Source organism: Artemia sp. Qi Xiang Cuo, chromosome 18 (assembly GCF_049724085.1).
Source record: "Artemia sp. Qi Xiang Cuo chromosome 18, ASM4972408v1, whole genome shotgun sequence".
NCBI classification, from domain to species: Eukaryota; Metazoa; Arthropoda; class Branchiopoda; order Anostraca; family Artemiidae; genus Artemia; species Artemia sp. Qi Xiang Cuo.
Genome location: NC_142811.1, coordinates 2,122,630 through 2,140,363, shown reverse-complemented (window position 1 = coordinate 2,140,363; position 17,734 = coordinate 2,122,630). Strand labels below are relative to the sequence as shown.

The window sequence follows — 17,734 nt, the reverse complement described above, 5'->3', positions numbered from 1 at the left end:
ACTTGCTTCCTTGTATAAACAAAGGGCAACTTATGTAACATACAACACTTGCCCCTGGGGCTGTGGGGGATCTGTCGTCCCCAGAAACTTAGTTATTTGTTTTTCAGACTATTTCAAAGAAGAGGGCTATTTCAAATTTTATTAGATGTCTTTGGGTTCATTGCAACTAAACAGGGAATGGAAAGAAGGCTGGTTGTCCTCCAACCAATTTTTATATCCTCCTCAATATGCCCGGAAAGTTTAAACTTAATATCATCAGCTGTTCTCGAGATTTGACAAATAAGTCTTTTTGAAAAACTGGATGCATATAGTACCTTTATTTAGTTAAATATGCCCCTCAATATTCCCCGAAGTTTTGCCTTAATACACATAACCTTTTCGAACACAATTAGAATCAAACATTACTCCTTTTCTTATCAACAAGTCCTGCAGTTAAAAAAGAGTAAAATTTACAATCCTTGACCTCGGAGCTTTGGGGGGGGGGCAATGCATCCCTGGAGGCATAGTTAGTAGACCTTTTGCCTATTTTGGTCAAAATCACTTTTTCAAAATTTTGATCAGAGTTGAGGGGAGGGGACATTTCAAAAGGGTAGGGGGGCTTGTAGCTCTTCAATAGCTTTTCAACATCCCGCCGAACATACCCTATAAGTTACAACTTAATACTCTTAGTTGTTCGCTAGACATTGATGGTACGCCTTTTTGACAATCAATATGCACATAGTAGGCTTTGATTGTGTTTGGCATTCCTCTCCAAAGCTGTTGAGGGTCATGTAATTCCCACAGGCATTTACCTTTTGACTATTTTGAACAAGACGATTATTTAAAAATTTTGATCCAGTATTTTTGGAGAGAGGGCATGGAAGGGGGGCTGGCATCCCTCCAACCACTATAGAACAACTCCCTGAACATGTCCCGAAGCTTTCAAGTCAATACCCTCAGCCGTTCTTAAGATATTATAGATTCAGTTTTTGATAAACTGGATGCGCATAGTACCTTTCGATTTAGTTTAAGATACCCCTCAACATTCTCCAAAGTTTCACCTTAATACCCTTGGCCCTTTCTGATACAACCACAATCAAGATTTTTTCCTTTTACTAATTGTAAGTTATGCATGCAAACAGTTTATAAATTGCATAATTTACAATTTTTGCCCCGGGGCTGTAGGGAAATGGCATCCCTGGAGGCATAGGCAATAATCCATTTGGTGAGTTTTAACAAATTAATGGTTACGAATTTTCGACCATATTTGAGAATAGGAGGCATATAAAAAGGGCAAAGAGGAGGGAGGTATGGTTACCCTCCATTCTCTCTTCCACATCTGCTCAACTTATTATGCAAGTTTCAATCTAATACCCTCAGCCGTTCCTAAGATATTGCTACTATTCCCTTTTCACAACCAACAAGGACAAAATATGTTTTGATTGTGTTTTGGATCTCTTAACATTTCCTTAGAATATCATCATAATACGCTAAGCGTTTTTAGTAACCCAGGATCAAACACCCCCCTTTTCCAATGAAAATCCATAGATGTTAACACTAGGCTAAATGCATAGCTTGTAACCCTCGCCCCTACGTCTGGGGGAAAATTTGTCAACCCTGGATGTATAATTATTTGATCTTTGAGATATTTTGAACAAAATAGCTATCTCAAGATTTTGATCTGATGTATTTGGGGAAAAAGGGTGTGGAGGGTTAGTTGCCCTCCGATCGCTTTTGATTCTAAAAAGCGAGCCAGAAATTTCAATTTCTAATCTAATATGCCACCTCCAAACTTTCTAAGACCACTTCTTTCGTAAAATAACAACTTTATATGTAACAACGGGCAACTTGCATAACATACAGCTCTTGCCCCAACGGCTGTTTGGGGTTTTGTCAATTTTGGAGGCATAGTTTTTTTTGCCTTTGGAATATTTCGAACTAAAAAGATAGCTCAAAATGGTTATTGAATGCATTTGGGGAAAAGGGTGCAGGGGCGAGTTGTCCTCCAATCAATTTTGACTGCAAAAAAGTGTGCTAGAACTTTTGATTTCAAATCGAATGAACCCCTCTAAAGTTGACAAGACCACCCCTTCCATAAAAAAATCCTTATAAATTAATATTGGGCAACTACCATAACTTACAACCTTTGCTCCGGGGGCTGGGGGGGGGGGGATTGTCAAACCCAAAGGCATCGTTATATTGCCTATGTACTACGTTTAACAAAATAGTTATTTCAAACTTCTGATCGGGTCAATGTGGGGAAAAAAGGGTGTTTCAAAATTAAGTGTTTTTCCTAAGACCACACTGTCTTTCCATAACTAACTAATAAAACTATTTTTGACCCGAAATTAATTAATTTCTTGTGTATAAAATTCGGTTGTTTCAATTGTAATGCTTTAGTTTTTCTGCTGATGACGACCTTAGTTTTTCTCGTGTATGTGGTCGAAATATCCAGACTTCTTATATGTTTTTTTACTGTATAATAAAAGGACTTATCCGCCTTTGAACTCTGCACTTTGTTGAATGTATTCAAGTATTGCATTTGCTCAGTAAGTCCAAAGAGTAGTGTTGGGCGATATTCGATATCGATATATCGATATATCGGACGAAATGTCGATATCGAATATCGAAACGTAAATATCGATATCGAAAACGATATTTCGGAATTTTCAAGTATTTTCAGCTTTTCTCGCCATCTACTCGTGAATGACCAACAGAAAAGGTCCCACAGAGAAAAAAGTTTTCCAAATCTTCCAGAAGAAGAAGAATAACCTATGAAATCCAATGACTCATAAGACGGAACTAATGAATGCTCCAGAAACGTTGAAATAAACAACAAAGACATTGTCATTCCTTATCATTCCACAGTTTGTATGTTTTTTAATGAAATGATTGAAACTTTTGTTAACTAACAGAAGAATGTGCGATTTTATCTAGTTTTATTTAGAATTTACCGCAATTTTCAAAAAATCATAACATGTCTGTGTTGGTAAGTACATTTTCATGCTGGAAGTGCAATATCCTACAAATATATGTAATTAGTCTCAGTTAACAAGTTTTCTTGTCATATTTACAAGTTGAATCAAGAAGGCACACTTGTGCCTCTTTAAAGAGGCGACCCACCACAATGTTAAGCGATTTCCGGTCCTAGAGGTCGCAGAGAGACGGAGGTGATTGCATTTTGTAGCCCAAGCTCAGAAACGTGTAAAATTCCATCCTCCTCCGACTTTATCTTCATGGGGTAAACTGGGCCGGAAGTTTCAACCCTCCCACCACAGCCCCCCTTTAACGCTGTCCGATCGGGCTTAAATTTAGAGGTCAAGCTTTACTAGGGCCCGGGAGCTTATCCCCGAAATTTCAGCTCAATCCGATCACTCCTTCCCTGTTTTCCAAAAACCAGATATAGCCACTTAATGTTCATTTCTCTTTTTTTTATTAGTCACGCCTACAGGTCACAGTTGGCAACGGATCCGGGTGAATGAGGACTCATTCGAAGCGGAATTTGACCTGTTAGGGCCTTTTGATATTTTCATACCGAAAAAATTATCCCCCGAATTTACATTTACGAAAAACCTCGTTTTCCTATAAGAGCCCATGTTAAATTTTCCCACCACATCCCCCCTTTAACGTTGTCCGATCGGGCTGAAATTTAGAGGATAAGCTGTTCTAGGGCCTCGGAGCTCATCACCAAAATTTCAATGCCATCTGACCACTCCGTTCATGTTTTCCAAAAACCAAATGTCAAGTTTTGTGGGGATTTTCTTGCCTCAGAAATAGATAGCAGAGACTAAAAATAATATAGCAGTTGTCTCTGTGGTACAGTGGTCGCTACTCCAGACTGTCAGGCGGAAGACCCGGGTTTGATTCCCAGTTAAAGGAATTTTTTTTTATATTGAATTTAAAGTTTAAAAAAGAAACTCAGTTTCTTTTTTAAATCCAATCTATTAAATTATTCGGCTCAACAGGCGTCTCCAGAAGAATATCAAAGTCGGCCTTCAGGTTACAGGTAAGTCTCCACTGCTTTGATAACACGCCGTATACCCGCATGCTCGAAGACAAGTTGAAAAAAGAAAATCTTACTGCGCATTTGATTTGAGTATTCAGGAATTAAAAGCCTTAACAAAAGAATCTTCAAGAGCGGGGGGTTTGGGGTGCGGCAGCCCCCCAACTTTAACTCCTGACACGATCAGCTAGCAGTTAGTCAAGCAATAATAAGTAATAAACTGTACAAAAACGTGCAGAAATTATTTGAAAAAACTGCGTTTTCTGAAGAGTTAAAGAGGCTGAGTCAAACGCTTAAACCTTCAAATGTACAGGGATTAGGAGGTACAGTTGGGGGGCTGCCACCCCCCCCAAATACACCACTCTTGCAGCCTTTAAATAAAAAAAAAGTTTTTTAAACTGAAAGTAAGGAGCGACATTAAAACTTAAACAAACAGAAATTATTCCGTATATGAAAGGGGCTGTGCCCTCCTCAACGCCTCGCTCTTTACGCTAAAGTTTTTATTGTTTAAAAAAAGAGTTGTGAGAAAGTCAAACTTTAGTGTAAAGAGCGAGGCGTTGAGGAGGGCACAGCCCCTTTCATATACGGAATAATTTCTGTTCGTTTTAAGTTTTAATGTCGCTCCTTACTTTCAGTTTAAAAAATTTTTTTTTTATTTAAAGATTGCGAAAGTGGGGGGTTTGGGGTGCGGCAGCCCCCCAACTGTACCTCCTAATCCCTGTACGTTTTAAGGTTCTAACTTTTGCCTCAGCCGCTTTAACTCCTTAGAAAACGTAGTTTTTTTTCAAATAATTTCATTAATGGTCTCCTAGAAGGGTCGTGATTCTACCTGGTTGATAACAAATTAGTCTATATGAAAACTTTGTGTGGAGTTATAGCATAGTAAAGTGTTGCTCGAACAAAGGCAGTCACACACCCTGTTTGAATGAGTCACCCTTAGGTTTATGTGAAATTCCCAGTACGATTCTGGAAAACTTTTATAAAACTAATAGAAACTTAACCTAGACTAGGCTATAGTGGAGGGGTTATATTGGTTAAAACCTCCCAGTACTTGGATAATGCATAATCTTTGACAAGTAGGCTATCCTGATCAAAATACACTCCTCCCAAATATTTAAAACAGGCCCCCAATCGTGGGGACAATATATAAGTTTTGGCTGTTGGTATTGGTGGTAAATTTGCAGGTAGCACAATAATTTAGCTAGGAAGAAAGCAAATACATCAGTGCCTTTTTTATGCTCTTTCCTAATCCAATAATTGCTTCTTTTGCAAATTGCATCTTTAGCCCTTATAGGGGCCCTGAAGGTATTTTATTTGAGTTATGAAAGAGTATAAGAAGTATCAAATGATGTTTTCACTTTCATTCTAGTAGATTATAAGGTCCACTTCAAAGTTACCATGAAATTTACCCACCCCCACCCGCCTAATTTGCAAAAATATTACTAGAATTTTTTACAGCTAAGTTACAAAATGCAAAAATAAGTTCTACATTTGTTGAAGGCATTTTAAAACTTGAAACATTAGGAAAACAGTTTATATTTGTGTTGCCCAATAAATGGGGTTTGATTGTTATTTTTTGGAATATATTACTCTTGAATAACTTATTTATAAATTAGTGATATGTTTTTAACAACTTTTCAGTAACTTAACTACTGTTGATAACTTCTTTGTGTGGTAAAAAAAATTAAATACCTTTGGGGCCCCTTTAAGGGCTCAAAATGTAACTTGCAACAGAAGCAATTACTGAATTATGAGGGATGTCACCCCCTGATTGAAGGGCAACCCAGCTTACCTAGCACTCTGCAACGTCGCTTGACTCCTGGATTGTACCTTATGACATGCGCAAGAAATAATCTGATTGACAAAAAGCTACCAAAAGAAGTGAAAATGCTGACCCTCATACCGACCATACCTGTCAAGCAGAATTCTCGTAGGAAGATGAGCCTCAAGCTCCGACAATTATTTTTTTTACTGTTTATATGTTTTTATGACTTTTGTGCTTTCACACTAGTTTATTTCTCATGGATGATTAAATGAATCATATTCGTTTTTATTATATTCGATGTTAACTGACCACTTTGAAAGAGGTATACAAGTCGCAAGAAAACTAGTTTTTGAGATTTCAAGATGGATATATTATGGACATATTATAGACAAAATATGTACATAATTTGGCTGAAAAGGAAACATTTTTGGATGCTCGAGGGACATATTCATTGACCAAAAAATTCGCAACCCTGTATACTCACCGTTCAGGCCTGTTTATTAATTAAATCATCATTGTGACAATGATGATGTGACAATGATGTGACAATGATGGTTATGGGGCTTATAGCCCCATAACCCAAAATACTTTTATTGATTCCCAGCTGGGTAAGTGTAGAAGTAGAATTTCTCAGCCCACCTTGTAAAAATCAGGGTTTAAGTCAGGTACAGGGAACCTATGCTAGGTAAATATGCAACCTCAGACTGGTATAGCCTCGTACGTTGGTGATAAAAAGTATCAATGAAGCTTTTAGATCATAATTTTAGCTCTTCAACTGAAATTAACAACCTCCCTGTGCCACACAGGGTCAGGAGGCTTAAATTATAGTTTGAAGGTTAGATTCACACTTCTATTACCACGGCACTAGTTTCTTGTCCGAACAGTCCGAGGTTGCATAGGTCCCTGTGATGAAGCTGGTATGAAGTATGTAATGGGTAAGTCAGAGGGCGTCTTTCAAAAATGTAGAAGTGCACTAAAGGGTTCTGTAATGTTCCCGGTTTGTGTGTCCTGTTTTTATGCTGCTTCTATGCTCAGTCAGGAAGAATGAGTCTGATGATTTTTTTCTTTGGTAATTAAATAGTGTCACAGCCTCTCCAGGTTGTAATCGGTTGATTTGATTATTCTTTAGGCAGATGCGTTTCCGACAACTCGTATAGCTTGGACTCTACCGCCTAGACTCTAGGCGGTAACCCGGTCTTGACTTTGAAATCTCATTAATATAAGATTATTGTCTTGCTACATGGTTCTTGGACTAGTAGATAACATTTCTGTAAAACAGATTGGCAAAATATGATATTTTGTCAAATAATTGATATTTAGAAATTTAGCTGATAATATACTGTAATTTTTCATCATTTTCTTTTGCTTATTGATCTAGAGTACATAGCAAAATCCAACCCTATATGTCAAATCGAATCCCCACATTTGGTCCATTATTTGCTGGTTGGTACTACCACTTTATTTAACAAAATCAGTTCCATTGGATTCTATTTGCCTCTGAATGTTTAATATATTGCAGGTCCAGGTCTCTACCCGTTTTTGAAAAATGCCAAGTCCTTTGTGAGAATATTTTACAAAATTATCGGCTAAGTCTGCACTATGCAAAATATGCAAAAAAAGTGTTGTTACCTCTGGAAATACCACCAACCTTAATGCTCATCTCAAGACAAACCACAAAAACAATACCAAAGCATAAAAGGAAGTACATCGGCCGGGGGTGCCAGTGTTAACCCTGATTCTGATTCGTGTCCATCCGATGATTAACATGATTCAAGTCAAATTGTCCCATCACATAGCCAAAACTCAACCAGACCTTTGAGTCAAGCTAGTGACCCTACCCAAGTTACCCGTGATAGAAGTGACCAGACTGACTCAGGAACACCAAGTGCAAAGCAGCCGAGAATTGACTCGTTGCTACAGACCAAGTACAGTGCAAAGCACCCTAAAACTGTATAAATGAACAAACTGGTTGTGAAATTCATTGCAAATGATATGCAACCCCTCTCTGTTGTTTCAAATCCTGGGTTTATTGATCTGGTGCAGGGTCTTGACCCTAATTAGACTTTGCCATCCCGAGCTAAAGTGACAAGAGATCTTCTCTCTGAAATCTATGCTGTAGAAAAATTGAAACTGCAGGGGGCGCTAAAAAAAGTAGGATATGATTCCCTTACCACAGATATATGGACCTCCCAGATGACTGAGGGTTTCATGACTGTCACTGTACATTACATTGATGAGAAAGGCTGCCTCTGCAGCAACGTGCTTACTACTACGAAAATTGAAGAAAGGCATACTGCTGATGCTATCACAGCTCATCTTCTGAAAATTGCCACTGGTGGGGGATTAAGGAAAAGGTTGTAGCTGTAGTTACCGATAATGGAGCAAATGTGGTACGGGCTGTAAAGGATGCTGCATCTGCTGTAGGTAAAGGCTGGAGACATGTTTCGTGCTTCGCATATACTCTGAATTTGATTGTGAGGGGTGCCATTGATGATACTGCTGACTTGTCACCTCTTGTCCAAAAAGCTAGGAACATAGTCTGCTTTTTCAGACGTAGTGTTGTAGCTGCCGACAAGCTGCGCCAGATTCAGATCTCTATTGACAATGTTTGCACCAAAAAACTGATACCTGATGTGACCACTAGACGGAATTCGCTTCTCACTGTGTTGCGTAGTCTACAAGATTTGAAAGAGTCGGTACCAAGTTTGCTTGTGCTTCTCGGTAAAGTAGATCTACTACTCACTGAAAGTGAGTGGGATGTTATTTCAAACGTGATCGCGGTACTTACGCCTTTTGACGAGGTCACAATCGAGCTCTCTTCTGAAAGCTATCCCTCCATCTCAAAAGTCCTGCCTTTATCCAAGATTTTGAGACGCCACCTTGTTCAGGTAGACTGTGGTGGATTTTCAAATGTCGCCGAGGACTTCCACAAGGCTTTGATGGAGAAAATGCAAGCTAGGTTTATAAGCCTCGGTCAGGTCACACCCGTGACGATTGCCACATACCTTGATCCGCGTTTCAAGAAAATGCATATTTCCCCTGACGACCTTGTCTCGGTTGAGGGCAAAATAGCAAGAGAGATGGATTTGACCCTGCTGTCTGCTGAATCCGTAGCAGCAGGTACAAGTACCGTCACAAACCCCGCGAGACAGCATCGACATGCTCATGACAGTTTGTGGGGCTCACATGACGAAGTTCTGGTAGTCAACTCAGGACGTGGTTCGACAGCAGCCAAGTCTATCATGGCTCTGCAGCTTTTTAACAGGGAATCTGTAGTTTCAAGAAAAACGGATCCACTCAAGTAGGGGAATTCTCGCAACATGGGGTCTCAGAAATATCTATACGAGGTTGCCATGAAATTTATGTCTGTGCCCACCACCAGTGTCCCTTCTGAGAGAGTTTTTTCCACGGCCGGTCAGTTTATCACCGAGTGGCAAAACCAACTCTCTGGGAAAAACATTAACATGTTGGTGTTTTTGAATAGCCACATATAGCCGCGTTTTTTTCTTGATCCCAAGCAGTTTCATGTATGGGTTTTCGTGATATTCTTTCATATAATCAAAGTTGTTTTTTTCATTGTTCAATGTTGTATTATTCGAAGTTTTTTATAAAAAAATGATGAAAAATACTCTTTAACTACGATTTACATTATTTAAATTTGGCAAAAACAAGAGTGTATCGGGGCCAAAAATGGTTCCGAAATATTGATATCAATATATCGAATATCAAAAGTGAAAATATCCATATATCGATATATTGAAAAATCGAAATACCGCTCAACACTACCAAAGAGCTTGATTTTATGCAAAAACTAAGCATAAAATATGATAAAGATCCTCCTGAGCCATTGCTGTCGCATAGGGCGTCGAGTCGACGTTTCACTTGCTGGGTGTTTTTACAGAGTCAACTAGCTAGCTGGTCGCCCAGCATTGCTGCAGTGGAGTTTGAACCTTTGTGCTCCGTATTAGCAAGCAGAGCATCAATCCACTGTGCTACAACAGGTTAAAACTAAACATATAATCGTTAAATATATAATTATATATTTAAATAGCGACGAAGACCACACTGCCTTTCCATCATAAACAAGCAGTCTCATATATGATAACCCTAGTCATAAAATGCTTTTTGAAGAAACTTGCCTTATTAGCAATGATTTAGGGATAAAACAGGTTGTTCGAGAGGCAATTGAAGTTAAAATCAAAATAAATAGTAATATTTCTTTAAATAGAGATCTGGGGGAAAATTCGCTTAATGCCCTATACACAAATTTAATTAAAAATGATTTAAATAATTATATTAAAAAAATATTAAATAACTCTACTCAACCTGTTACGAATAAACCATCTAGGCTGGCTGCCAAGTAGGCTAGATTAGCTTTAAAATCTTGTCTGTAAGTATTTTTATTCCATTTGAATGAATTGTTCTCTGTCCACTTCGCTTGGTGTACCAGTCCTGGCTGAACTTCCTTGAAGTAATGACATTAGGGCTGTTTTAAAATATATATTTTTTTTAAACCTTTTAGTTTAATGATTGAATTTTAATCTAAGTTTCTTTTATATTGTATTTTTTTCTCTTCGTTTGTTTTGCTGAGGACAGCCCTTGGATTTAGGGTCGAAATATTCATTTAAAGTTGCCTTCCACTGTCTTGTATAAAAAAAATTCCCTGTTGTTCTACTTATTGTTTATGAATTATATATTTATTATTTTCCAGGTTACAAACGATAGGCTACAAGTTGCAACCTTAAATTTTCATATATTCGATTCAAAAGGCACAAAAGAAGAGAGTCTACAAGTGGTCGGCCATGTTTCAGTGCCCCTAAGGACCGCTGTGTTTGACAATCAGGTAGGGCCACATAAATCCGAGTTTTATTATCATAAGTAATTTTCTGCGTGAAGATCTAGCGACTTAAACTTTCTAAAGCCGCTGACTACTACCCTCAAACCATCTGTTAAAGCAAGGTATTTAATTTTAAGTGCAATTTCTACGCTTATAAAGATTTACTAAGTATAATATATAGACTTATGATCTCAGCTTTAATATCCTTTTATTTTGGGCAACCGCTTTCAATTAATTGTTTTAGTGGAAGCCTAAATGCCCATTTGTGTAGCAAGGGTCGCGAACTTTCTCCATGTTAGGAAGCCTATGCAGATTTTGCCTTGTCTTAGTTCATCTTTAAGACAATTATAGGAGATTACGGCTTTTGTTTTTGCTTTCTTTGCTTTTCTGCTTTCTAAGTAAAGGAAGGTTAGATGAAACCACGCCTTATCATTCTTCTGAACTAATAACAATTCCGAACCTGTAACTGGTATTGTCTTAATACTGAAGTGAGGAAGAAAAATATTATAATGTTGTATTTTAGTGTAATTATTGCTAATTTCCTTATTATAAATTAATTTTGAAATAATTTTCGCCAAAAAGAAGAATCTGTTCCAAAAAAGTAAAGAGCTCTATTTAAACCTAAAAGGAACAGAAATAAAGTCAGATTATAATCAAATAGCTCGTGGTAACGAAATTTAAGTAAGGAGAAAAACGGCTGAATAGTAACCAAAAACGGAATTTTGATTCTGAAAGATATATCAAAAGAATTGACTTATTATGGTGAATCATAATATATGTGTTTCATTAAGTTTAGTGTTACAAATCAAAGGCTACGAGCCTGACAAAATTTGCCTGACTTCCCAAAAAGGGCGGAAACATCCCCTAAAAGTAAAAGAATCTTGATGAAAATCACACAATTAGATTCAATATATCAGAAAACCTTATTTCAGAAGATTTCAACCTCCTACCTGCAAAAATGTGGAATCTTCTATTTTTTTGCCGGAAGAAAGATCACGGAGGCGTGTTTATTTATTTATTTATTTTTTTCTCAGGGGTGAACATATTATATTTTTCTCAGGGGTGATCATATTTTTCATCATAGTTGAAAGGCCCCATAACTATGCCTTTGGATATAACGTGATCCCCACAGCCCCAGGGGAAAGGTCTTTAAGTTAGAAACTTTGCCCTTTGTTTACGCATAGTATTTGTTAATGGGGAGTATGCATACATTTGTGGGTGGAGGTGGACGAATTTTTCTGCCAGGGTATTTTCCACGGGGGATTTTTCCATGGGGAGGGAATTTTCTACGGGGTGAACTTGTCAGGGGAAATTTTATACTGGGAAAATTTGCCAGAATTCCTATACAAATTTTTTTTTATGTCTTGCTTTTTCTTTTCAGTCCCAATTTTACGCATGAAGTTGTTAAGGATAATTGTCCGGGGTAAATATTCACTGGGACTGAATTTTATACAGGATATTTTCATGAGGAGGGGAATTATCCATGGAGGTGGGGCCAGATTTTCTCTGATTATTTAAAAAACGATCAGAAATAAAAACGAAAACTAGTTTTTTCAACTGAAGGAATGAGCAACATTAAAACTTAAAATCACCAGAGATTATTACGTATATGAGGGGTTTTGTCCCCTCCTCAATGCCCCGATCTTTAAGCTATATTTTGATTTTTTTTTTTTTACCCAATTCCTTAAGAACGACTCCTAAAACACAAGGGTAGTTTAATTATAGCAATAAGAAGCGTTTTTTTAATGTACTAAAAAAAATTTGCGAGGTATTAAGGAGATTGTGACACCTTTCATATACCGTACGTAATAATTTCAGTTCTTTTTAAGTTTTAATGTTGCTCCTTGCTTTCAGTTGAAAAAAAAACTTGTTTTTATTTAATCCAAACTTGAAACGAACAGAGTTCCTATGAATGGATAAATAAGCCCAAAATAAACCAAGAGTAGAATAAATTGTTACCTAAACTTAAATGAATAAATAGATTAATTCTAGAAATGACAGAGATTGCAATATTTGACCAAGTCTAACTTAACGAACCAAAATTACCATAAATACAAATAGGGATACCAAAATTGCTATAAATACAAATAAGGATACTGCCCCTAATTCCTCTTAGATCCGGAACGAGAATTCCACTTTACTGTAAAACGATTGTATTTCGATCGGTTTGTTTAAAATTTGACTTTTCACCAGGAGATGCAAAGCCGCAAATGACGCCACAGGGCTAATTAAGATTTAATACTAAGAGGTAACGTAAAAATAGCATTTTATTTTGACTTTCCGAACTTTAAAAGGATGAAGAAGAAACTATCTAAAATATTAAACTTTATTATAAGTATATTGCAACTCTGTCTCTGGCCTTCAGAGTGCTAATTTGGCGGTAACTTTAGTCTTATTTGTGGCAATTTTGTTTGTTTCTAGTTCATATTTGGGATAAAAATAAACCAAAAAAAAAAAATTTTTTTTCCAATTTCCATGCAATTTAAGTTTGAACTATCACGTGACTTTTTTTTTTCACTTTAGGTATCTTTTTTTTCTTTTGAATTTTTGTTTTTATGGCTCTTTAATTTTCTTTGAATTTTTTTGTTAATGTTTATTTTTTGATTATAATAGTTTCAGTATTGATTAATTGTAGGATTATGTGTAATAATTTTTTTGTTCTAATAAAGAGCTAACATACTTGATTGTAGTTACAGCATCATGTATTTGAGTGTTAAGTTTATAATCTAAATTTATAATCAGTCATATATCCCAAGTAAAACGGTTTTATTTATATTAATTAAAAAAACTTTTTCCACAAAATAAGTTTTTCAAAGAAAATTAAAGAACTCCATTAAACCAAAAATGAGCAAAATAAAATCAAATAATCTACCAAGCGTAAAACTACCACAAATCAGCATCAAAAAATAAATGAAACCCAAAACGAACAGAAATTACAATAAATAACCGAGTCAAACTCAAAACAAGCAGAAATTAACTTTAGTTGGGCTCAAAACCCCTATGCCTTCTCAAGGCCAGAACAAAATTTGCACTTAACTGAAAAAAATATAAATGGTTTTACTTTTGTAACTTTAATAAATCAAATAATATTAACATTTTGATTACTAAATATCAGTATATGAATATTAAACTGACAATGCGCATTCATTTGTACTTTTTTCAGTAAAGTGCAAATTATGTTCTGGCCTTGGGAAGGCATAAGGATTTTGAGCCTTACTTTCCGTTGAAATTCTTGAAATTTCTGAAAATTATATTGGATGTGTTTGGGGGAATGGTGGGCGTGAGAGGAGGTTAGTTGCCTTCCAATCACTTTCAACTATTAAAAATGGCACTAGCCCTCTCAATTTCCAATTGAATGAGCCCCTTTTGAAGTTTTTACGACAACTCTATCAATAAAAACCTTGTATGCCCCCAGGGCATAACTTACAACCTTTGCCCTGGGGACTCTGGAGGCTTTGTCATCCTTAAATATATAATTTCCAGAACTTTCAACTACTACTACTACTACTACTAATAACAAATCACCGCAGCACCAAGCCGCCTGAAGCCAACACAGCTACGCACGCTCCTCCTCCATCCCAATCTATTTGAAGCCTCCCTTTTTACACCCGCCCATGAAGTTCCCATTTCCTTTAAATATTTCTTTATGACGTCCTCCCACCCCGGACGAGGACGAACTGCTTTCCGATTAGCCCTAGACGGTTGGCCGAAAAGAACAATCTTCGGCAATCTGTCATCCTTCATCCGCACAACGTGCCCTAACCACCTCAACCTTTGTTTTATTATAGCCCTAGAGAGCGGAATTGAACCACATTTTTCGTATAGCCTATTGTTTGAAATACGGTCCGTCAGGCGGGTACCCAGAACAATCCTTAAGCAATTTCTCTTGAAAACATCTAGCAAATCTTCATCCGCTTCTCAGAGCGCCCATGCTTCAGAGCCATATTTAACCACTGTCATCACTGTAGCTTCTAATATTCTAATCTTGGTTTGTAGACTTATTTTCCTGTTCTTCCAAACTTTTTTAATTGTGATAATACGCCCCGAGCCTTGGCTACTCTATTTTTAACATCTTCACTGCTTCCACCATCTTTACTAATAATACTACCAAGGTAAGTGAAGCTGTCCACCTGATCAATCGTTTCATTCCCCAACTTCACCTTTTCATCTTCACTTATTCCTAGTCTTAGTGACTTAGTCTTCTTAAGATTAATTTTCAAACCTATTCTAGCACCCTGAACTCGCAAAACCTCAAAAACTTCATTCAGTTTGCTCACACTTTCAACTAGGATGCTTAAATCATCAGCATAATCTAAGTCAAGGAGAGTTTTTCCTCCCCATTTGATTCCGTGGTCTCCCATTGCCTTTCCTGTGCTCCTTAAGACAAAGTCCGTCAAAATAATCGTTGAACAAAATGGCTATCTCTAAACTTTGATTGAATGTGTTTGTGGAAATGGTGGGCGTGAGAGGGGGGTTAATTACAATCCACTCACTTTCGACCCTTGCACTGAGGGTTCTGAGGGGGTTCTGATCCTAAAAGACCTAATTTCCAGAAATTTCAACTACATTGAACAAAATGGCTATGTAAGAATTTTGAGTGTATGTGTTTGGGGAAAAGGTGGGCGTGAGAGGGAGGTTAGTTGCCCTTCAATCACTTTCGACTATTAAAAAGGGCCCTATCCCTTTTAATTTCCAATTGAATGAGCCCTGTTTGAAATTTCTACAACATCGCTTTCTATAAGAACCTTATATGCCCCCAGGGCATAAGTTACAACCCTTGCCCTGAGGGCTGTGGGGGGGGATTGCAATCCTTAAAGACCTAATTTCAAAAACTTTCAACTACGTTGAATAAAATGGCTATCCATAAAGTTTGAGTGTATGTGTTTGGGGAAAAGGTAGGCGTGAGAGGGGGGTTAGTTGCCCTCAAATAACTTTCGACTATTAAAAAGGGCATTAGCCCTTTGAATTTCGAATCGAGCCCTTTTTCAAGTTTCTACGACACAGATTTCAATAAAAACCTTATATGCACCCAGGGCGTAACTTATAACCCTTTTCCTCAAGACTGTGGGGGGAGTGTCCTGCTCAAAGGTATAATTTCCTGAACTTTAAGCTGCATGGAACAAAATGGCTATCTCAAAATTTTTATTGGATGTGTTTGGGAAAATGGTGGGCGTAGAAGGGGTATTAGTTGCCTCCCAATCACTTTTGACTATTAAAATGGGCACTAGCCATTTCAATTTCCAATCGAATGAGCCCTTTTTTAAGTTTCTACGACAACACGTTCTATAAAAACCTTATATGCCCCCCGGGCAAAGCTTAAAACCCTTCCCCTGAGGGCTGTGGAGGGGGGGGGGGTTGTCATCCTCAAGGACCTAATTTCCAGAACTTTCAACTACCTTGAACAAAATGTATATCTTAAAATTTTGATTGGATCTGTTCGGGGAAAAGGTTGGCCTGAGAGGTGTGTTTGTTGCCCTTCAATCACTTTGGACAATTAAAACGGGCACTATCTCTTTGAATTTCCAATTGAATGAGCCTTTTTTGAAGTTTCTACGACAACACTTTCTATAAAAACCTAGTATGCCTCAAGGGTATAACATATAGCCCTTGCCTTGAGGGCTGTGGGGAGTGTCATCATCAAAAATATTATTTTTAGATGGAAATCAACTACGCTGAACAAAACGGCTATCTCAAAATTTTGTTTGGATGTGTTTCGGGAAATGGTGTAGTGTTAGTTGCCTTCCAATCACTTTCGACAATCAAAAAGGGCATGAGCCACTCCAATTTCCAATTGAATGATCCCTTTTTGAAGTTTCTACGACAACTTCGTCGATACGAAGTGCCATTGTCTAAGGGAAAGAAATAATGAGTAATACATTGCCCCCAGGGCATAGGTTAAAACCCTTGCCCTGAGGGTTTTGGGGGATTGTCCTCCTCAAAAACATGTTTTCTATTTGGAAATCAACTACGCTGAACAAAATGGCTATCTCAAAATTTTGATTGGATGTGTTTCTGGAAATGGTGTAGTGTTAGTTGCCTTCCAATCACTTTCGACAATCAAAAAGGGCATGAGCCACTCCAATTTCCAATTGAATGATCCCTTTTTGAAGTTTCTACGACAACTTCGTCGATACGAAGTGCCATTGTCTAAGGGAAAGAAATAATGAGTAATACATTGCCCCCAGGGCATAGCTTAAAACCCTTGCCCTGAGGGCTTTGGGGGAGTGTCCTCCTCAAAAACATGTTTTCTATCTGGAAATCAACTACGCTGAACAAAACGGCTATCTCAAAATTTTGATGGATGTGTTTCGGGAAATGGTGTAGTGTTAGTTGCCTTCCAATCACTTTCGACAATCAAAAAGGGCATGAGCCACTCCAATTTCCAATTGAATGATCCCTTTTTGAAGTTTCTACGACAACTTCGTCGATACGAAGTGCCATTGTCTAAAGGAAAGAAATAATGAGTAATACATTGCCCCCAGGGCATAGGTTAAAACCCTTGCCCTGAGGGTTGTGGGGGATTGTCCTCCTCAAAAACATGTTTTCTATTTGGAAATCAACTACGCTGAACAAAATGGCTATCTCAAAATTTTGATGGATGTGTTTCTGGAAATGGTGTAGTGTTAGTTGCCTTCCAATCACTTTCGACAATCAAAAAGGGCATGAGCCACTCCAATTTCCAATTGAATGATCCCTTTTTGAAGTTTCTACGACAACTTCGTCGATACGAAGTGCCATTGTCTAAGGGAAAGAAATAATGAGTAATACATTGCCCCCAGGGCATAGCTTAAAACCCTTGCCCTGAGGGTTTTGGGGGATTGTCCTCCTCAAATATATGTTTTCTATTTGGAAATCAACTACGCTGAACAAAATGGCTATTGCAAAATTTTGATTGGATGTGTTTGGGGTAATGACGGGTGTGGAAGCTATGTTAGCTGCCTTCCAATCACTTTCGACTATTAAAAAGGGCAAAATCCACTCCAATTTCCAAACGAGTGAGCCCTTTTCGAAGTTTCTACGACAACTCCTTCGATACGAAATGCTTTGGTATGGAAAAAAAAATAATAATAATACATTGTGCCAACATCGTTCTTTACTTAGGCAGCGTGATTGCGCTGCCTATGATTCTACTTATATTATAAACAAGATA

General features: G+C 37.6%; 1 protein-coding gene across 1 annotated transcript in view; it reads left to right on the top strand.

Annotated features, from left to right (window-relative positions):
* LOC148941114 (synaptotagmin-15-like) overlaps positions 1–17,734 on the top strand; it is a 326,984-nt gene that overhangs the window by 138,497 nt on the left and 170,753 nt on the right. The window contains exon 5 of the mRNA XM_089104584.1: positions 10,459–10,590. Coding sequence (XP_088960710.1) covers positions 10,459–10,590 — 132 coding nt within the window. The remainder of the gene's footprint in view (positions 1–10,458; positions 10,591–17,734) is intronic.